We start from the raw sequence: 23,681 nt of genomic DNA, 5'->3' as shown, positions 1-23,681 counted from the left end.
TACATTACATTACTGATCCTGAGTTACCTCCTGTATTATACTCCAGAGCTGCACTCACTATTCTGCTGGTGCAGTCACTGTGTACATACATTACATTACTGATCCTGAGTGACATCTTGTATTATACCCAAGAGCTGCACTCACTATTCTGCTGGTGCAGTCACTGTGTACATACATTACATTACTGATCCTGAGTTACATCCTGTATTATACCCCAGAGCTGCACTCACTATTCTGCTGGTGCAGTCACTGTGTACATACATTACATTACTGATCCTGTGTTATATCCTGTATTATACTCCAGAGCTGCACTCACTATTCTGCTGGTGCAGTCACTGTGTACACACATTACATTACTGATCCTGAGTTACATCCTGTATTATACCCCAGAGCTGCACTCACTATTCTGCTGGTGCAGTCACTGTGTACATACATTACATTACTGATCCTGAGTTACATCCTGTATTATACCCCAGAGCTGCACTCACTATTCTGCTGGTGCAGTCACTGTGTACATACATTACATTACTGATCCTGAGTTGCATCCTGCATTATACTCCAGAGCTGCACTCACTATTCTGCTGGTGCAGTCACTGTGTACATACATTACATTACTGATCCTGAGTTACATCCTGTATTATACCCCAGAGCTGCACTCACTATTCTGCTGGTGCAGTCACTGTGTACATACATTACATTACTGATCCTGAGTTACATCCTGTATTATACCCCAGAGCTGCACTCACTATTCTGCTGGTGCAGTCACTGTGTACATACATTACATTACTGACCCTGAGTTACATCGAGCATTATACTCCAGAGCTGCACTCACTATTCTGCTGGTGCAATCACTGTGTACATACATTACATTACTGATCCTGAGTTACATCCTGTATTATACCCCAGAGCTGCACTCACTATTCTGCTGGTGCAGTCACTGTGTACATACATTACATTACTGATCCTGAGTTACCTCCTGTATTATACCCCAGAGCTGCACTCACTATTCTGCTGGTGCAGTCACTGTGTACATACATTACTGACCCTGAGTTACATCGAGCATTATACTCCAGAGCTGCACTCACTATTCTGCTGGTGCAGTCACTGTGTACATACATTACATTACTGATCCTGAGTTACATCCTGTATTATACTCCAGAGCTGCACTCACTATTCTGCTGGTGAAGTCACTGTGTACATACATTACATTACTGATCCTGAGTTACATCCTGCATTATACTCCAGAGCTGCATTCACTATTCTGCTGGTGCAGTCACTGTGTACATACATTACATTACTGATCCTGAGTTACATCCTGTATTATACCCCAGAGCTGCACTCACTATTCTGCTGGTGCAGTCACTGTGTACATACATTACATTACTGATCCTGAGTTACATCCTGTATTATACTCCAGAGCTGCACTCACTATTCTGCTGGTGCAGTCACTGTGTACATACATTACATTACTGATCCTGAGTTGCATCCTGTATTATACCCCAGAGCTGCACTCACTATTCTGCTGGTGCAGTCACTGTGTACATACATTACATTACTGATCCTGAGTTACATCCTGTATTATACCCCAGAGCTGCACTCACTATTCTGCTGGTGCAGTCACTGTGTACATACATTACATTACTGATGATGTACTGATCCTGAGTTACATCACAATCCCCAAAAGTCCAATGTCCAGCAGATTTCTACAATCAAAATGTCCTCCATTTCATTAATACCCCCCAGCAAGGGAAGAAACCTCAAGCTATATCCTTTTTTCCCTTCCTATGTATCTTTTTTCCTCTCATGCACTCATACCCACAAATTCACCCCTAGAAAAAAAACAAAATTCGGCCAATTGCCCTAAATAAAGTAAATAGGCCACCTGGCCAAAACTTAATTATATATATTTATATATTTTTTTTTTCCTCCTAAACTAAACCACCACCATTCCCCCAAAGGTCCCATGAAAGTTTGTGGCCTATCACACCAGGTCCCACGAGAGTTTGTGGCCTATCACACCAGGTCTCACCAAAGTTTGTGGCCTATCACACCAGGTCCCACGAGAGTTTGTGGCCTATCACACCAGGTCCCACGAGAGTTTGTGGCCTTTCCTACACAGCAAGGTCCATAAAAGTTTATGGCCTTTTTTTCCTCTTCTTGGCATCCCACCGGACGTCCATTCTCCAAAACTCGTCCCCCCACCACCCAAGAAACCCCCCACCCCACCTAAACTAAATCCCCCCTACACGCATCATAGTACACATGCAACATATATATACAACCTTATAATAACACATCAATAATAACATATCAATAATAACCACTACACACCTTAACCATGACCAAAGAACAGGCCCAAGTTCAATGCTTGCAAGCCCTATACCCAGGTTACCAATTACAAAACAAAAATCTGTAAGTGAGGGTTACAGCCCACCACCAGGAACTGGAGACCAGAGGCTCTCACCCTAATCTACCGCACATCACCCTGACCCTCCCTAACAACACAAAAGAGAAAATCCTGTCCCTATAGCCCTACCAATCTCTCCCTACCTGCCCCTACCTGTCCCTCACTGACCCTCACTACCAACCAAATACTAACTACCTGTCCCTAAAGACTGTCCCTATCTGTCCCTCCCTGTCCCTACACATCTATCTGACCCTACAAAATAAAAATAAAAAAATTAAAAATACTAACTCAACCCTATCACAGGCACAAAGAACCTAACTATCCCTAGGGCACATTAAAGGAGAAACCCCTCCATAGAAGAGAGGCCCTCCCTGCACCCAGCCTCTCAAACTCCAGCACGCGCACTTTTTCCAGGTCACCCAGGATGTTCCTAATCACCTCTTCCCTGGGGAGGACTTTCCGCTGAGTAGACACTAGACACCGTGCATTCCACGTGTGGAACCTAGTTACTAAACTAACTAAGAAAACAGTGCCCGATCTCGGCCACCAAGGGACGTGAATGCCCCATAGGCCCACTCCGCATAGGAAAGGCCTGCCAGCCTAGGCCAGCCAATGGAAGCACCCACCCTGCTATAGATCTCTGTATTAAAGGGACACCGAAGCAGGAAATGCTCCATGCTTTCAAGCATACTGCCACACTCCTCGCGGGGACAATCCCGGTCATCAGAGCTCCTGCACTTCAGGTTGTCCCTCACATACAGCTTCCCATGGAAGCAGCGCAAAGCCAAGTCCCAAAACTTCAAGGGGATCCACTTAGAGTTCAATAACCCGAGCCCCACTTCCAGATCCCGGCCTGGGCAATCACTGAGCGCCAGGGGCTTCTGAAAGTGGGTCAACAGGACACTATTGTCAAGAAACCTTCTCGACATGGTCCTGATCTCCCAGACCCTACGGCGGATCACCTTCAGAACCGGGGTAGCATAAGCCGGAAGATGCCCATGAGGTGTACGAAGGTCCTTCACCTGCCCTCCTGTTTCCCAGTCCTGGAAGAAAGGCCAAAACCACCCCCTACAGGAGAATACCCACAGAGGAACCCTCTCTAACCAGAGGTTGGCGATGTTTGCCTTAAGAAAGGTGTTTACTAGAAACACCACTGGGTTGACCATAACCAACCCTCCTAGTCTCCTCATGCGGTACGTGACCTCCCTCTTGATTAGGTTCAGCCTATTTCCCCATAATAATTGGAAAAACAGGCTGTAGATCCATGTCCAAAGAGGCTCTGGCAAGATGCAGACGCTGCCCAGATATATTAGTAAAGGAAGCAAATAGCCCTTGGCAAGACTCACCCTTTCCCTTAGGGTCAAAGACCAACCCTTCCACTGATCCACCTTCTGGGCAGCAATCTTAAGTCTGCCTCCCAGTTTTGCTGGGGATAGTCCCCCGGGCTGAAACTGATGCCTAATATTTTTGCTGTGGCCTGAGGCCCTGGAAGGGTGTCTGGGAGATCAAAACTTGGATCTCCCCCTCCCAGCCAGAGACTCTCACACTTGTCCCGGTTGATCATGGACCTGGATGCCACCGAGAAGCGTTCAACCTCAGACATCACCCAATCTCCCTCCTCCCTCGAGGATATAAAATGGGAAACGTACTTGAGAGCTGACGGAAGAACCTTGCGACCCTTCTTTTGAAGATCTCCCACCACTCAGACTTACTGCTACGAAGACCCAAGAGAGGTACCTGGCTCAGATGAAATTCCTCAAAGGACTGTCTTACTTCCGCTTCTTCTAGAAGGGACAAATTCAGCTTCCATAGGCCTCTCCTCATCCAGGGAGTCTCTGTAACATTGAAAGTAAAGAAAATTAAACAGTGATCGGAGAACTCCACCTCAACAGCGGACACTGCAGAAGAGACGGCTTCATCCTTTAAAAAAAACCTATCTATCCTAGACCTACTACTTCCTTTAAAATAGGTGAAACCCCTGTGACCTGGGGTGTGCCGGATGTGGACATCCACCAGGCGAGCTTCGCTTACTATGCTATTCAAGGCTACGCTATTCATAAGCCAACCGGTCTCCAGAGCCTCCCCTATCACGGAGTCTGGTTATAGTATTAAAATCCCCACCAAAGACCACCTGCTGGCTCGTAAAAAGATAGGGCTTGATCCTCAGGAAGAGACATTTACGGTCCCACTTAGATTGCGGACCATAGATATTGATGACCCGAAGCTCCTGTCCCCTCATGAAGACATCAAGGACCAAACATCTCCCCATTTCTACCTCGATCACCCGTCGGCATTCCACCTCCACGGTCTTAAAAAGTACCGCTACCCCGCTATACAGATCGGCCGCAAAAGACCAGTATGAGGGCCCACTCCTCCATTCCCTCTTTGCTTTGTAGATGGACCCCAGGACCGTTAGTCTGGTCTCCTGCAAAAATAAAATATCAGCCTCAACCCGAGTGAAAAAAATCAAAGGCCGTAAATCTAGACGTATCTGACTTTATGCTGGCGACATTAATCGATGCCAGAGTCAACGGGGTAGGTTCCACCATCATGGGTGATTGAGTTAGATGGCCTGTTTTTTAACCGTACCCCCTGATTTCCTCTCCCGCTCTGAGGAGGAGCCTGACTCACCCCTCCTCTTTAAAGACACTGAGGTGTCCATATCTTCCTTTACAGCACTGGACACCTCCTTCTCAGAACTAGATTCCTCGCCCCGAGGTAGTCCCCCCCAGAGGAGTGTGAATCCCCCGGAGGACAGATCTCACCACTCCACGAAGGCACCCCAGATTTTGCGTCCGGCCCCTCACCCCTGACCTCCGACACAGCAGAGTCATCGAGGGCTTGGAACCGATTGGAGAGGGGGATCAGAGGGGAGCCGGTGACCCCTTCTGTAGGCAATTTAGCGGTCAGGGGGGGCATTAGATTTTTTAGCCTTATTCTTCCTCTTCTTCCGACTCTTACCGGTACGATTGTCACCCGTTTTTTTGGGCTGCTCCACCACCTCTTCATCCAGACTTTCATACTTATCCTGAGTTACATCCTGTATTATACTCCAGAGCTGCACTCACTATTCTGCTGGTGCAATCACTGTGTACATACATTACATTACTGATCCTGTACTTATCCTGGATTGCATCCTGTATTATACCCCAGAGGTGCACTCACTATTCTGCTGGTGCAGTCACTGTGTACATACATTACATTACTGATCCTGAGTTACATCCTGTATTATACTCCAGAGCTGCACTCACTATTCTGCTGGTGCAGTCACTGTGTACATACTGTACATTACATTACTGATCCTGAGTTACATCCTGCATTATACCCCAGAGCTGCACTCACTATTATGCTGGTGCAGTCACTGTGTACATACATTACATTACTGATCCTGAGTTACCTCCTGTATTATACTCGAGCTGCACTCACTATTCTGCTGGTGCAGTCACTATGTACATACATTACATTACTGATCCTGAGTTACATTCTGTATTATACTCCAGAGCTGCACTCACTATTCTGCTGGTGCAGTCACTGTGTACATACATTACATTACTGATCCTGAGTTACATACTGACCACTTCTGTCACTATTTGGCTGCAGGGTCAGGGGACGTCATGGTTTCCTGTTTCTAGTGTGGAGTTGACTCTAATAGTGTGTATGTTGTTATCTTGATTTATCACCGTGGCTTTCTTTAAATTCTCCTTTCCCTATTAACGAGCTAAATGAAAAGTAAATGGAAAGCTGGATTCTGGCAGTTCACAGCTGCCACTAGGGGGAGCACTCTGTATACTGATGAATACTCATGTATGATATGGCTGTATATGAGACATATTCTTATCTCTGAAGTGTGGCTTTCTTTTCAGAACCAGACTCATATAGTTGTGAACTCAACTCTGTACATCGACCTCTCGTCGACCTTTCAAAATGTCACCCCAAGAGTCATCAGCTCAATACGCTGCGTGTTCCACAACGAGATCCTGTGGTCAAGCGGATACAATCCTGCAGGAGGGTAACATATTGTGGATTGTCTTATTAGAGAGAAGCCCAGGCAGAAAGCTCAAAACCATTCCAACCCGGCACTATTACTGTTATGATCTGGTGGTTTAGGAACAACATGAGACAAGCTCTGAAGGAGGTGGTATCTGTACTGACCGCAAACCCTGAACCTAGCAGCGCAACTAAAAATAGCCGTGAGGGTACCTGACGCTCCTTAGACCCCTCGGCACAGCCTAAGATCTAACTTCCCCTAAAGATGGAAACAGGAAACCTATCTTGCCTCAGAGAAAATCCCCAAAGGAAAGATAGCCCCCCATAAATATTGACGGTGAGAGGAGGGGAAAATAACATACGCAGAGATTAAATCAGATTTTAGCATAGGAGGCCAGTCTAGCTTGATAGATAGGACAGGAAAGGATACTGTGCGGTCAGTATAAAAACTACAAAACAATCCACACAGAGTTTACAAAATCTCCACACCTGACTAAAGGTGTGGAGGGTAAATCTGCTTCCCAGAGCTTCCAGCTAACAGAAAAAATCCATACTGACAAGCTGGACAAATATAGAATGCACAGAACAATAAGTCCACAACATGTGGACTGAAATGAGCAAAGCCAGAACTTATCTTTGCAGAACTGGTCAGGAAACCAGGAGAATCCAAGCAGAGATGTGAATCCAGCCAGGAAACATTGACAAGTGGCACAGGCTGAAGAAAGAGCCAGACTTAAATAGCGGACGATAAGTGGAGGCAGCTGATACCAGCTAACTCCATGGAGCAGCCATACCACTAGAAACCACAAGAGGGAGCCCAAGAGCAGAACTCACAAAAGTGCCACTTACAACCACCGGAGGGAGCCCAAGAGCGGAATTCACAACAGTACCCCCCCCCTTAAGGAGGGGTCACCGAACCCTCACCAGAGCCCCCAGGCCGATCAGGACGAGCCAAGTGAAAAGCAGGAACCAAATTGGTAGCATGGACATCGGTGGCAACAACCCAAGAATTATCCTCCTGGCCATAACTCTTCCACTTGACAAGATACTGAAGCCTCCGCCTCGAAAAACGAGAATCCAAATTCTTCTCAACCTTATATTCCAACTCTCCCTCAACTAACACCGGGGCAGGAGGGTCAACCGAGGGAACAACGGGCACCACATATCTCCGCAACAAAGATCTATGGAAAACATCATGAAAGGCAAAAGAGGCAGGAAGAGCCAAACGAAAAGACACCTGATTAATAATTTCAGAAATTTTATAAGGACCAATAAACCGAGGCTTAAACTTAGGAGAAGAAACCTTCATAGGAACATGACGAGAAGACAACCAAACCACATCCCCCACACGAAGCCGGGGACCAACACGCCGACGGCGGTTAGAAAAATGTTGAGCCCTTTCCTGAGACAACGTCAAATTGTCCACCACATGAGTCCAAATCTGTTGCAGCCTGTCCACCACAGAATTAACACCAGGACAATCAAAAGGCTTAACCTGCCCAGAAGAAAAACGAGGATGAAAACCAAAATTACAAAAGAAAGGTGAAACCAAAGTAGCCGAACTAACCCGATTATTAAGGGCAAACTCGGCCAACGGCAAGAAAGACACCCAATCATCCTGATCAGCAGACACAAAGCATCTCAAATAGGTCTCCAAGGTCTGATTAGTTCGCTCAGTTTGGCCATTAGTCTGAGGATGAAACGCCGAAGAAAAAGATAAATCAATGCCCATCCTAGCACAAAAGGCCCGCCAAAATCTAGAGACAAACTGAGAACCTCTGTCGGACACAATATTCTCCGGAATGCCATGCAAACGAACCACATGCTGAAAAAACAATGGAACCAGATCTGAGGAGGAAGGCAACTTAGGCAAAGGTACCAGATGGACCATTTTAGAGAATCGGTCACAAACAACCCAGATAACAGACATCCTCTGGGAAACAGGAAGATCCGAAATAAAATCCATGGAAATATGCGTCCAGGGCCTCTCAGGGACCGGCAAAGGCAAAAGCAACCCACTAGCGCGGAAACAGCAAGGCTTGGCCCGGGCGCAAGTCCCACAGGACTGCACAAAAGCACGCACATCGCGAGACAAGGAAGGCCACCAAAAGGACCAAGCAACCAAATCTCTGGTACCAAAAATCCCAGGATGACCAGCCAACACTGAACAATGAACCTCAGAAATTACCTTACTTGTCCATCTATCAGGAACAAACAGCTTCCCCACAGGACAGCGGTCAGGCCTATCAGCCTGAAATTCCTGAAGCACCCGCCGCAAATCAGGGGAGATAGCATAAAGAATCACCCCCTCCTTAAGAATGCCAACCGGCTCCAGGACTCCAGGAGAATCAGGCGAAAAACTCCTAGAGAGGGCATCAGCCTTAACATTCTTAGATCCCGGAAGATACGAGACCACAAAATCAAAACGGGAGAAAAACAGGGACCATCGAGCCTGTCTAGGATTCAGCCGCTTGGCCGACTCGAGGTAAATCAGATTCTTATGATCGGTCAGGACCACAACGCTGTGTTTAGCTCCCTCCCCACCAATGTCGCCACTCCTCAAACGCCCACTTCATAGCCAACAACTCCCGATTGCCGACATCATAATTGCGTTCCGCAGGCGAAAACTTTCTGGAAAAAAAAGCACACGGTTTCATCAAAGAACCATCAGACTCCCTCTGAGACAAAATGGCCCCTGCCCCAATCTCAGAAGCGTCAACCTCAACCTGAAAAGGAAGAGAAACATCCGGCTGACGCAACACAGGACCAGAAGTAAATCTGGGTTTTTATGCTCCTGAAAGGCCTCAACAGCCTCAGAGGACCAATTCGTCACATCAGCGCCTTTCTTCGTCAAATCAGTAAGGGGCTTAACCACACTGGAAAAGTTGGCAATGAAACGGCGATAGAAATTAGCAAAGCCCAAAAATTTTTGAAGTCCCTTCACAGATGTGGGTTGAATCCAGTGATGAATAGCTTGGACCTTAACAGGATCCATTTCCATAGACGAGGGAGAAAAAATAAAACCCCAAAAAGAGACCTTCTGAACTCCGAATAGGCACTTAGACCCCTTCACAAATAAAGCATTATCACGAAGGATCTGGAACACCATCCTGACCTGCTTCACATGAGACTCCCAATCATTGGAAAAAATCAAAATATCATCCAAATATACGACCATGAATTTATCAAGATAATTGCGGAAAATATCATGCATGAAAGACTGGAACACAGATGGAGCATTAGAGAGCCCAAATGGCATCACAAGGTATTCAAAATGGCCTTCGGGCGTATTAAATGCAGTTTTCCATTCGTCACCCTGTTTAATACGAACAAGATTATATGCCCCTCGGAGGTCAATCTTAGTAAACCAACTAGCCCCCTTAATCTGAGCAAACAAATCAGTAAGCAGAGGCAAGGGGTATTGGAATTTAACGGTGATCTTATTAAGACGACGATAATCAATACAGTACAATTACTTAACGATAATCAATACAGGGTCTCAAGGAGCCATCCTTCTTAGCAACAAAAAAGAAACCCGCTCCCAATGGTGACGAAGAGGGCCGAATATGCCCTTTCTCCAAAGATTCCTTAACATAACTCCGCATGGCGGCATGCTCTGGCACAGACAGATTGAAAAGTCGGCCCTTAGGGAACTTACAACCTGGAATCAAGTTAATAGCACAATCACAGTCCCTATGTGGAGGAAGGGAACTGGACTTGGGCTCATCAAATACATCCTGGAAATCCGACAAAAACTCAGGGACCTCAGAAGAGGGGGAAGAGGAAATTTACATTAAAGGAACGTCACTATGTACTCCTCGACAACCCCAACTAGTCACCGACATAGTTTTCCAATCCAGCACCGGATTATGTTCCTGTAACCATGGAAATCCCAGCACAACAACATCATGCAGGTTATGCAACACCAGAAAACGGCAATCTTCCTGATGTGCAGGAGCCATGTACATAGTCATCTGTGTCCAGTACTGAGGTTTATCCTTGGCCAAGGGTGTAGCATCAATGCCCCTCAAAGGAATAGGGCTCTGCAAAGGCTGCAAGGAAAAACCACAGCGCCTGGCGAATTCTAAGTCCATTAAGTTCAGGGCAGCGCCTGAATCCACAAATGCCATGACAGAAAAGGACGACAATGAGCAAATCAGGGTCACAGATAAGAGAAATTTAGGCTGTATAGTACTAATGGTAACAGACCTAGCGACTCTCTTAGTACGCTTAGGGCAATCAGAGATAACCACAGTAAAAACACAGCTCATTCTGACGTCTGAATTCCTGCCGTTCTATTCTAGTCGAAATCCTATCACATTGCATAGGTTCAGGACTATGCTCAGAGGATACTGCCATATGGTGCACAGCTTTGCGCTCGCGCAGACGCCGATCAATCTGAATGGCTAGAGACATAGATTCGCTCAAACCGGCAGGCGTAGGAAAGCCCACCATAACATCTTTAAGGGTTTCAGAAAGACCTTTTCTGAAAATAGCAGCCAGAGCCTCTTCATTCCATTTAGTGAGCACAGACCATTTTCTAAATTTCTGGCAGTATAACTCTGCCGCTTCCTGACCTTGACACAAGGCCAACAGGGTTTGTTCTGCATAATCCACAGAATTAGGTTCGTCATACAATAATCCGAGCGCTTGAAAAAATGCATCTACATTCAATAATGCCGGATCCCCTGTTTCAAGAGAAAAAGCCCAGTCTTGAGGGTCACCACGCAGCAAGGATATGATGATTTTCACCTGCTGAATGGGATCACCAGAAGAACGGGGTTTCAAAGCAAAAAACAATCTGCAGTTATTTTTAAATTTCAAAAACTTGGATCTGTCCCCAAAAAACAAATCAGGAGTTGGAATTCTAGGCTCTAAAGCCGGAGTCTGGACAACATAGTCCTGGATACTCTGTACTCTTGCAGCAAGTTGATCCACACAAGAAAAGAAGCCCTGAACATCCATGCCAAAACATATATCCTGAACCACCCAGATATCAAGAGGAAAAAAAAAGACAAACCAGAGCACAGAAAAAAAAATGGTTCAGAACTTTCTTTTCCTTCTTTTGAGATGCATTTAATTCATTTTTGGCCACTTGTACTGTTATGATCTGGTGGTTTAGGAACAACATGAGACAAGCTCTGAAGGAGGTGGTATCTGTACTGACCGCAAACCCTGAACCTAGCAGCGCAACTAAAAATAGCCGTGGGGGGTACCTGACGCTCCCTAGACCCCTCGGCACAGCCTAAGATCTAACTTCCCCTAAAGATGGAAACAGGAAACCTATCTTGCCTCAGAGAAAATCCCCAAAGGAAAGATAGCCCCCCACAAATATTGACGGTGAGAGGAGGGGAAAATAACATACGCAGAAATGAAATCAGATTTTAGCATACGAGGCCAGTCTAGCTTGATAGATAGGACAGGAAAGGATACTGTGCGGTCAGTATAAAAACTACAAAACAATCCACACAGAGTTTACAAAATCTCCACACCTGACTAAAGGTGTGAAGGGTAAATCTGCTTCCCAGAGCTTCCAGCTAACAGAAAAAATCCATACTGACAAGCTGGACAAATATAGAATGCACAGAACAATAAGTCCACAACATGTGGACTGAAATGAGCAAAGCCAGAACTTATCTTTGCAGAACTGGTCAGGAAACCAGGAGAATCCAAGCAGAGATGTGAATCCAGCCAGGAAACATTGACAAGTGGCACAGGCTGAAGAAAGAGCCAGACTTAAATAGTGGACGATAAGTGGAGGCAGCTGATGACAGCTAACTCCAAGGAGCAGCCATACCACTAGAAACCACAAGAGGGAGCCCAAGAGCAGAACTCACAAAAGTGCCACTTACAACCACCGGAGGGAGCCCAAGAGCGGAATTCACAACATATTACCATGGGCTCCTCTGTTTCCCACAAACAACCTCTAACTTGCTCTGTACAATGGTGCGGCTTCTGTCCATTATCCTACATGTCCAAATCACTTGTAGCTCTGGAAACTACATGTTCCATAATAACTGATGCACTCCGTGTAGTCACACAGCGGGCAGAACCAAAATACCATTCCAGGGTCAAAAGCCACTGATTCATAGGAAATAGCACAGGGGAGGATGCGGCTATGCTCTGTGCCGCAGCATGCATGTCACCGGCAGTGTATAACCACAGCTGGCTCACTCCAGAAGCCATCCCTGGTAGGAGAGCCACAGATCCATAGGAAATGGCACAGGGGAGGATGCGGCTATACTCTGTGCTACAGCATGCATGTTACCGGCAGTGTATAACCACAGCTGGCACACTCCAGAAGCCATCCATGGCTCCATTTCATTTCTATGGTCTTTAGTGGGTGTGACTCATGGGGTAATTATGCAAAGCAGCTTGAGACACGCTCCCAGAAAATATCTCTGAGTCCCACCCCTTTATAAAGACAATAAAAGTGAAATCTAAATAAAAAGTCCAATATCTTCGGGACAGTACGGTCAATAAAAAAAAGAAAAAATAATAATCAGGTGAGAGGAGATATAAGATAAGAAAAGAAACAGTCATAACTGATTCCGTCTCTTTATCGCCTCCTTTTACCTAAAATATATCACGTATCTTTTCTTCAGAATTTATACCATCATAGAAAAACTTGAAGGCGACGGAACGTTTATACCGGAATTCCAGCTTTTTATCGGAGACCAGCCCATCCCCCAAAACTTTACACTCTCGGCCACTGATGACATAACGGTCCAAATCCGGATTAAAACCGAGGAGAGCCAATATAAGGTGGTCATCAGCGAATGTTGGGCAACTCCCACCGAAAACTCCAATGACCTCACATCATTCCCCTTCATCAGAGACAGGTGAGGACATTCTGCTGATTATTATTAGTCTTCCATCATTCTAAACCTTCCCATAGCGGCTACAGGTCATTTGGCAGAATAATGGAGTTTGAAGGGAAACTGTATCGTAATATTGAGAAGAGGAAAGTTCCTGATTGTTTACCAATATTTGACAACAATTTAATTTCACTTTTTTATTTTGTAAATCTTTTGCCAAAATTAGTTGTAAAGTAAATAAATGATGGGATTCATTGTCTTCCTCAACACTGACTTTCATTTCCCACTTACTTTTTTCTCTTCAGCTTTTGAGGTTTCTCATCTCCTTTGACTTTTATTTACAACTTTTCCTGATTGTTACTTGTATCTCTTGTACTTGTCTTTCTCATTTTTTTCCTCTTCCACTTTTGTCTCACTTATATCTTCATCTCTTTTTATTTTTTTGTTTTTCTTGATTTATTTTGCTTGTTTGTCGTCACTGGCTTCTTTGTCTTTCTTGAGTTCTCCTTTCTTTTTTATTGTGATGAACTTTTATTAAATCTTTCTTGACTTTTTCTACATCTTGTTTGATTTCTTTTTTTGTCCTTTGTTTTTTACTTTACTTCTTCACATTGTTTGACTTTTACTTCATCTTCTTCTCTTTTGTTTTCTTTTGCTATTCATTTTTTGTCTTGAGTTTTTCTACTATTTCATTGTTTTTTTAGTCTTTTTTTTATCTCCATTTTTTACTTTTACTTCTTTATTGTTTATCTTTCTTCTTTATCTTCTTTGACTTCTACTTCTTTCCCGATGTCTTCGGCTTATTCTGATTTGTCTTCTTTACATAGTAACATAGTAACATAGTTAGTAAGGCCGAAAAAAGACATTTGTCCATCCAGTTCAGCCTATATTCCATCATAATAAATACCCAGATCTACGTCCTTCTACAGAACCTAATAATTGTATGATACAATATTGTTCTGCTCCAGGAAGACATCCAGGCCTCTCTTGAACCCCTCGACTGAGTTCGCCATCACAACCTCCTCAGGCAAGCAATTCCAGATTCTCACTGCCCTAACAGTAAAGAATCCTCTTCTATGTTGGTGGAAAAACCTTCTCTCCTCCAGACGCAAAGAATGCCCCCTTGTGCCCGTCACCTTCCTTGGTATAAACAGATCCTCAGCGAGATATTTGTATTGTCCCCTTATATACTTATACATGGTTATTAGATCGCCCCTCAGTCGTCTTTTTTCTAGACTAAATAATCCTAATTTCGCTAATCTATCTGGGTATTGTAGTTCTCCCATCCCCTTTATTAATTTTGTTGCCCTCCTTTGTACTCTCTCTAGTTCCATTATATCCTTCCTGAGCACCGGTGCCCAAAACTGGACACAGTACTCCATGTGCGGTCTAACTAGGGATTTGTACAGAGGCAGTATAATGCTCTCATCATGTGTATCCAGACCTCTTTTAATGCACCCCATGATCCTGTTTGCCTTGGCAGCTGCTGCCTGGCACTGGCTGCTCCAGGTAAGTTTATCATTAACTAGGATCCCCAAGTCCTTCTCCCTGTCAGATTTACCCAGTGGTTTCCCGTTCAGTGTGTAATGGTGATATTGATTCCCTCTTCCCATGTGTATAACCTTACATTTATCATTGTTAAACCTCATCTGCCACCTTTCAGCCCAAGTTTCCAACTTATCCAGATCCATCTGTAGCAGAATACTATCTTCTCTTGTATTAACTGCTTTACATAGTTTTGTATCATCTGCAAATATCGATATTTTACTGTGTAAACCTTCTACCAGATCATTAATGAATATGTTGAAGAGAACAGGTCCCAATACTGACCCCTGCGGTACCCCACTGGTCACAGCGACCCAGTTAGAGACTATACCATTTATAACCACCCTCTGCTTTCTATCACTAAGCCAGTTACTAACCCATTTACACACATTTTCCCCCAGACCAAGCATTCTCATTTTGTGTACCAACCTCTTGTGCGGCACGGTATCAAACGCTTTGGAAAAATCGAGATATACCACGTCCAATGACTCACCGTGGTCCAGTCTATAGCTTACCTCTTCATAAAAACTGATTAGATTGGTTTGACAGGAGCGATTTCTCATAAACCCATGCTGATATGGAGTTAAACAGTTATTCTCATTGAGATAATCCAGAATAACATCCCTCAGAAACCCTTCAAATATTTTACCAACAATAGAGGTTAGACTTACTGGCCTATAATTTCCAGGTTCACTTTTAGAGCCCTTTTTGAATATTGGCACCACATTTGCTATGCGCCAATCCTGCGGAACAGACCCTGTCTCTATAGAGTCCCTAAAAATAAGAAATAATGGTTTATCTATTACATTACTTAGTTCTCTTAGTACTCGTGGGTGTATGCCATCCGGACCCGGAGATTTATCTATTTTAATCTTATTTAGCCGGTTTCGCACCTCTTCTTGGGTTAGATTGGTGACCCTTAATATAGGGTTTTCATTGTTTCTTGGGATTTCACCTAGCATTTCATTTTCCACCGTGAATACCGTGGAGAAGAAGGTGTTTAATATGTTAGCTTTTTCCTCGTCATCTACAACCATTCTTTCCTCACTATTTTTTAAGGGGCCTACATTTTCAGTTTTTATTCTTTTACTATTGATATAGTTGAAGAACAGTTTGGGATTAGTTTTACTCTCCTTAGCAATGTGCTTCTCTGTTTCCTTTTTGGCAGCTTTAATTAGTTTTTTAGATAAAGTATTTTTCTCCCTATAGTTTTTTAGAGCTTCAATGGTGCCATCCTGCTTTAATAGTGCAAATGCTTTCTTTTTACTGTTAATTGCCTGTCTTACTTCTTTGTTTAGCCACATTGGGTTTTTCCTATTTCTAGTCCTTTTATTCCCACAAGGTATAAACCGCTTACACTGCCTATTTAGGATGTTCTTAAACATTTCCCATTTATTATCTGTATTCTCATTTCTGAGGATATTGTCCCAGTCTACCAGATTAAGGGCATCTCTAAGCTGTTCAAACTTTGCCTTCCTAAAGTTCAATGTTTTTGTGACTCCCTGACAAGTCCCCCTAGTGAAAGACAGGTGAAACTGCACAATATTGTGGTCGCTATTTCCTAAATGCCCAACCACCTGCAGATTTGTTATTCTGTCAGGTCTATTAGATAGTATTAGGTCTAAAAGTGCTGCTCCTCTGGTTGGATTCTGCACCAATTGTGAAAGATAATTTTTCTTGGTTATTAGCAGAAACCTGTTGCCTTTATGGGTTTCACAGGTTTCTGTTTCCCAGTTAATATCCGGGTAGTTAAAGTCCCCCATAACCAGGACCTCATTATGGGTTGCAGCTTCATCTATCTGCTTTAGAAGTAGACTTTCCATGCTTTCTGTTATATTTGGGGGTTTGTAACAGACCCCAATGAGAATTTTGTTACCATTTTTCCCTCCATGAATTTCAACCCATATGGACTCGACATCCTCATTCCCTTCGCTAATATCCTCCCATAAAGTGGACTTTAGACAAGACTTTACATAGAGACAAACCCCTCCTCCTCTCCGATTTTTACGATCCTTTCTAAACAGACTGTAACCCTGTAAGTTAACTGCCCAGTCATAGCTTTCATCTAACCACGTCTCGGTTATTCCCACTATGTCAAAGTTACCTGTAGATATTTCTGCTTCTAGTTCTTCCATCTTGTTTGTCAGGCTTCTGGCGTTTGCGAGCATGCAGTTTAGAGGATTTTGTTTTGTTCCAATCTCCTCACTGTGGATTGTTTTAGAAATGTTCTTACCTCCCTTCTGAGTATGTTTTCCTGGGTCGTCTTTGTTCGAGTCTAATGTTTTTCTTCCCGTCCCCTCTTCTTCTAGTTTAACGCCCTCCTGATGAGTGTAGCGAGTCTTCTGGCGAATGTGTGTTTCCCAGGTTTGTTGAGGTGTAGTCCGTCTCTGGCGAGGAGTCCATCATACCAGTAATTCACACCGTGGTCCAGGAATCCAAATCCTTGTTGTCTGCACCATCGTCTTAGCCAGTTGTTTGCATCAAGGATCCTGTTCCATCTCCTGGTGCCATGCCCGTCTACTGGAAGGATAGAAGAAAAAACTACCTGTGCATCCAGTTCCTTTACTTTCTTCCCCAACTCTTCAAAGTCCTTGCAGATTGTCGGTAGGTCCTTCCTTGCCGTGTCATTGGTGCCAACATGTATCAGAAGAAATGGGTGGACGTCCTTGGAGCTGAAGAGCTTTGGTATCCTATCGGTCACATCCTTGATCATCGCACCTGGAAGGCAGCATACTTCTCTTGCAGTTATGTCCGGTCTGCAGATGGCTGCTTCGGTGCCTCTCAGTAGTGAGTCTCCCACCACCACCACTCTTCGTTGCTTCTTGGCTGTACTTTTTGCTGTCACTTGTTGCTGTGTGCCCTTTTCTTTTTTGCTTGCTGGTATTGCTTCATTCTTAGGTGTGCCATCTTCATCCTCTACAAAGATTTGATATCGGTTCTTCAGTTGTGTGGTTGGTGATTTCTCCATGGTCTTCTTGCTTCTTTTGGTCACATGCTTCCACTCATCTGCTTTTGGAGGTTCTCTGACACTTTTTGCATCTTCTGTGACCAGTAGAGATGCTTCTGTTCTGTCTAGAAAGTCTTCATTCTCTTTGATGAGTTTCAAAGTTGCTATTCTTTCTTCCAGACCCCGCACCTTTTCTTCTAAAAGGGCCACTAGTCTACACTTCTGACAGGTGAAATTTAATTCTTCTTCTGGTCGATCTGTGAACATGTAGCACATGCTGCAGCTCACCATGTAGGTTGTCACATCTGCCATGTTGCTCCTAGATCCTGCTGACTTGCTGTGTGTTTTCCTTCTTGTGTAATCTACTCAGCCAAGCTCTCTTGCAATAATGTCCTACAGGCAAAAATTCGCGCGCCGTACGGCGCGCGGTTTGGTGATGCTTTCGAAGCAGCTGGTCCCGGCTGTACCCAACGATCTTCTAGCTTAGGGAGACTTCGCTTCTCCCAGAAGGCACCTGGAATATGCAAATTAGCCTCCTGAAGCTTGAATCCCTGGTTTGGTGATGCTTTCGAAGCAGCTGGTCCCGGCTGTACCCAACGATCTTCTAGCTTAGGGAGACTTCGCTTCTCCCAGAAGGCACCTGGAATATGCAAATTAGCCTCCTGAAGCTTGAATCCCTGGTTTTTTTCTTTGACTTTGTTCTTTATTTTTCTGCAACTTCTACATTTATTTTGACTTCTTCTGATGTCTGTGTATGTCTACCTTGACTTCTCATCTCATCTTTTCTGTCCTTGACTTCTTCCTTAACTTATTATTTGCCTTCCTTGAATTTCTTTTATATTTTCTTTGACTTCTTTTAGATTTTGCTTGACTTCATCTCCTTTGTTGACTTCCTCCACTACTTCTTTAGCTTCGTTGACTTTTACCTCCACCTCTGTTTTCCTTGATTTTTTTCCTATTTCCTCTTTGTTATTTTACCTCTACACTTACTCCTCCTATTACTTTATTTTCCATCCTGTACTTATTTGCCTCTTCTTATTTATCTCATATGTCTTCTTTTACCTTTCTGTCCTGTTTTTCTTTGTTTTGCCATGATCTCTTTTTAACTTTTTTCATCTTTTTTTCTGTCTTCTTGTTTCTATACTTTTTTATTCTCTTTTCTATTCTTTCTATCTCTTCTTTCTTTTATTTTATCCTTCTATCTTTATAATCTCACATCACTTGGGGACTTCACTGTTTCCTGGATTATCGCAGAAGTAAAATATACTTTTCTTCTTAATGCCTTCTCTTTCTGTATTGCAGCTGTGCCTTGTTGAACACCTTCACCACCATCCACACCAATGGCATCTCCAATAACGCCACCTTCCAAACCAAGATCTTTTCTTTCGTCGATAATCCCATTGTCTATTTGCACTGCCGACTTCACGTGTGCAAGGAGGAGCCCCTCAAAACCTGCAAACCAGTATGTAGATAGTATGCACCATGTCAATGCTGGACGCTTTGGGCATCACAAATGTTAGGATGTACAAAATTGAAAAAATTGGTCACATTTATCTTGATAGACTTTAGCATTTTTATTTCATTCTCTTTCGGCTCGGATTCTGTGTTACCACTAATGTGAATTACTTTGAATTAAGCTGTTTGAGGCAAGGTTAAAGCATAAATTCTTTTAATTGAAGCAAACTTCTTGCCGTCCTCAGAGCTCAGGTTTTCAGATACAGACCTTAAAATCCTCCTGCATAGACTTAGAGATAAATATTAATATTCTGGCTACCTGCAGCCACCACTAGGGGGAGCTCCGGAGCTTATCGTATACTTCTGTAATTTTGTGCTGCCCAAAGTTATGGTGTCCTTCCTTACACTCCACAGCGGGTTTTACTAACTACAAGAAATTTCACAAAATCACTTTTTGGAAGTGCATTTGGACAGCAAGGTGGATTGCTGTTAAGGGAACTAGAGAAAAAAAAATCTATAAATCTTCAGCATAGCGATTGTGAGCGAGCTGAGTGTGACCAGTGCGTAAGTGTGAACGGCGGTAAGTGTGACTTGTGATTCAGTGACTTGCTGTCTGTTTTTTTTTTATTAATACTTTGTATTTATTTATTTATTTTTTTTTAATTGAACTGTTCTGTCTGGTGCAATCCCCATTAGGAAATGTGCTCCACTCTTGTTAATGCCATCCAGTGCACATCTTGCCACATGTATGCAGTCCCTGAGCAGCCGGTCGAGGGTGCATACTGCTGTGCGAGATGTGAGCATGTTGTGCATTTGGAAACCCAGATTCTGAATCTAAATGTGCAGCTGGCAACACTGAGATCCATAGACAATATGGAGAGGAGTCTTCTGCTCACGGAGCAGACGCTCAATGGGACAGATGAGGGGGGGATGGTGGGATGGAGCTGCAGGACAATGAAGTAGCAAGCTGGGTGACAGTTAGGAAGTGGGGTAGAGGGAAGAGTGCCAGGGAGGCTAGTCCTGATCTGGAACACCCCAATAAGTTTGCTAAGTTGGCAGATGAGGGGGGTGCCAGTACTGGGGTAGCACTGCTGCAGCCAGGCATGTCCTCTGAAAGCCGGAGGAGTGACTGCTCCAGTAAGGAGGGAAATAGGAGAGCAGGGCAGGCCAGACAGGTGCTGGTAGTGGGGGACTCAATTATTAGGGGAACAGATAGGGCAATCTGTCACAAAGACAGGGATCGTCGAACGGTGTGCTGCCTACCTGGCGCTCGAGTCCGACACATCGCTGATCGGGTGGACAGATTATTGGGAGGGGCTGGTGAGGACCCAGCGGTCATGGTGCACATAGGCACAAATGACAAAGTTAGAGGTAGGTGGAAGGTCCTTAAAGATGATTTCAGGGAATTAGGCTGCAAGCTGAAAGCAAGGACCTCCAACGTGGTATTTTCCGAAATACTGCCTGTACCACGTGCCACGCCAGAGAGGCAACGGGAGATTAGGGAGGTTAATAAGTGGCTCAAGAATTGGTGTAGGAAGGAGGGGTTTGGGTTCCTGCAGAACTGGGCCGACTTCTCAGTTGGCTACAGGCTCTACGCTAGGGACGGGCTGCACCTCAATGGGGAAGGTGCAGCTGTGTTGGGGGAGAAAATGGCTAGTAGGTTGGAGGAGTGTTTAAACTAGGAATTGGGGGGGGGAGGGTATTCATTTTATAGGAGGGGAAGATAGTGCAGACAGAGACCTGGGCACAAATAAGGAAGTTGGGGGTGGCGGTGGCATGGGGGGGTGGGGTTAGAACGGTTAATAATTTAAGAAAGAATAGAGGTACAGAGAGGAACATCAAGTGCATGTATACTAATGCCAGAAGCCTCGCCAACAAAATGGACAAATTAGAACTAATGTTGTTGGAGCATAATTATGACATGGTGGGGATATCTGAGACATGGCTGGATGAGAGCCATGACTGGGCTGTTAACTTGCAGGGCTATAGCCTGTTCAGAAATGACCGAATGGATAGGCGAGGGGGTGGGGTGTGTCTATACGTAAAATCGTCCTTAAAACCCATCCGGCGTGATAATATAGGTGAATTTAATGAAAATGTAGAATCCCTGTGGGTGGAGATAAGGGGAGGGGGAAAAAATAATAAATTACTGATAGGGGTTTGTTATAAATCTCCAAAAATAATGGAAGCAATGGAGAATATCCTCGTAAAGCAAATAGATGAAGCTGCGACTCAAGGAGAAGTCATTATTATGGGGGACTTCAACTACCTGAAATAGATTGGGGAACAGAAATCTGCAGTTCCAGCAAAGGTAATCAGTTTTTGACAACTATGAGAGACAATTACCTTTCACAACTGGTTCAGGACCCAACAAGAAGGGGGGCACTGCTAGACCTAATATTAACCAACAGGCCAGACCGCATAGCAAATATAAGGGTTGGGGGTCACTTGGGGAATAGTGATCACAAAATAATAAGTTTTCATGGATCCTTTAAAAAGATGTGTAATAGAGGGGTGACAAGGACACTAAACTTCAGGAGGGCAAATTTCCAACAGATGACAGAGGATCTTGGTGCAATTAACTGGGACGATATCCTGAGACATAAAAATACACAAAGAAAATGGGAGACGTTTATTAGCATCCTGGATAGGACCTGTGCACAGTATATACCGTATGGGAATAAACATACTAGGAATAGGAGGAAACCAATATGGCTAAATAGAGCTCTAAGGGGCACAATAAGTGACAAAAAGAAAGCATTTAGAGAATTAAAGGAAGTAGGTAGTGATGAGGCATTAAATAAATACAAAAAATTAAATAAATTCTGTAAAAAGCAAATCAAGGCAGCAAAGATTGAGACAGAGAGACTCATTGCCAGAGAGAGTAAAAATAATCCTAAAATATTCTTTAACTACATAAATAGTAAGGAACTAAAAAATGATAGTGTTGGCCCCCTTAAAAATAGTCTGGGTGAAATGGTGGATGAGGATGAGGAAAAAGCCAATATGCTAAATGACTTTTTTTCATCAGTATTTACACAAGAAAATCCCATGGCAGACAAAATGACTAGTGATAAAAATTCCACATTGTGTCACCTGCTTAACCCAGCAGGAAGTGCGGCGGCGTCTAAAAATCACTAAAATTGACAAATCTCCGGGCCCGGATGGGATACACCCTCGAGTACTGCAGGAATTAAGTACAGTCATTGATAGACCATTATTTTTAATTTTTAAAGATTCCATAATAACAGGGTCTGTGCCACAGGACTGGCGTATAGCAAATGTGGTGCCAATATTCAAAAAGGGGACAAAAACTGAACTCGGAAATTATAGGCCAGTAAGCTTAACCTCTACTGTGGGTAAAATCCTGGAGGGCATTCTAAGGGATGCTATACTGGAGTATCTGAAGAGGAATAACCTCATGACCCAGTATCAGCATGGGTTTACTAGGGACCGTTCATGTCAGACTAATCTGATCAGTTTCTATGAAGAGGTAAGTTCCGGACTGGACCAAGGGAACCCAGTGGACGTAGTGTATATGGACTTTTCAAAAGCTTTTGATACGGTGCCACACAAAAGGTTGATACATAAAATGAGAATAATGGGGATAGGGGAAAATATGTGTAAGTGGGTTGAGAGCTGGCTCAGGGATAGGAAACAAAGGGTGGTTATTAATGGAGCACACTCGGACTGGGTCGCGGTGAGCAGTGGGATACCACAGGGGTCAGTATTGGGCCCTCTTCTTTTTAACATATTTATTAATGACCTTGTAGGGGGCATTCAGAGTAGAATTTCAATATTTGCAGATGACACTAAACTCTGCAGGGTAATCAATACAGAGGAGGACAATTTTATATTACAGGATGATTTATGTAAACTAGAAGCTTGGGCTGATAAATGGCAAATGAGCTTTAATGGGGATAAATGTAAGGTCATGCACTTGGGTAGAAGTACCGTATATACTCGAGTATAAGCCGACCCGAGTATAAGCCGACCCCCCTAATTTTGCCACAAAAAACTTGGAAAACTTATTGACTCGAGTATAAGCCTAGGGTGGAAATGCAGCATTTACTTGTGAATTTCAAAAATAAAAATAGATCATTATTTCCCCATAGCTGTGCCATACAGTGCTCTGCACCGTTCATATTGCCCCATAGATGCTGCACAGATGCCCCATACAGTGCTCTGCACCGTTCATATTGCCCCATAGATGCTGCACATATGCCCCATACAGTGCTCTGCACCGTTCATATTGCCCCATAGATGCTGCACAGATGCCCCACAGTGCTCTGCACCGTTCATATTGCCCCATAGATGCTGCACATATGCCCCATACAGTGCTCTGCACCGTTCATATTGCCCCATAGATGCTGCACAGATGCCCCACAGTGCTCTGCACCGTTCATATTGCCCCATAGATGCTGCACAGATGCCCCACAGTGCTCTGCACCGTTCATATTGTCCCATAGATGCTGCACAGATGCCCCATACAGTGCTGTGTGCCGTTCATATTGCCCCATAG

At 44.1% G+C, this 23,681-nt stretch overlaps 1 protein-coding gene across 3 annotated transcripts in view; it reads left to right on the top strand.

Moving 5' to 3' along the window:
• The window catches only part of UMODL1 (uromodulin like 1), a 105,343-nt gene that overhangs the window by 74,093 nt on the left and 7,569 nt on the right, over positions 1–23,681 (top strand). For 2 of the 3 annotated variants that reach the window (XM_069760685.1, XM_069760683.1), the window contains 3 exons: positions 6,271–6,416; positions 13,000–13,236; positions 19,007–19,166. In XM_069760685.1, coding sequence (XP_069616786.1) covers positions 6,271–6,416; positions 13,000–13,236; positions 19,007–19,166 — 543 coding nt within the window. The remainder of the gene's footprint in view (positions 1–6,270; positions 6,417–12,999; positions 13,237–19,006; positions 19,167–23,681) is intronic. The other variant, XM_069760686.1, reaches the window with a different exon arrangement.

This window comes from Ranitomeya imitator, chromosome 3 (assembly GCF_032444005.1).
Source record: "Ranitomeya imitator isolate aRanImi1 chromosome 3, aRanImi1.pri, whole genome shotgun sequence".
NCBI classification, from domain to species: domain Eukaryota; kingdom Metazoa; phylum Chordata; class Amphibia; order Anura; family Dendrobatidae; genus Ranitomeya; species Ranitomeya imitator.
The sequence above is the reverse complement of the archived record's forward strand: the minus strand, read 5'-3'. Positions and strand labels throughout refer to the sequence as shown.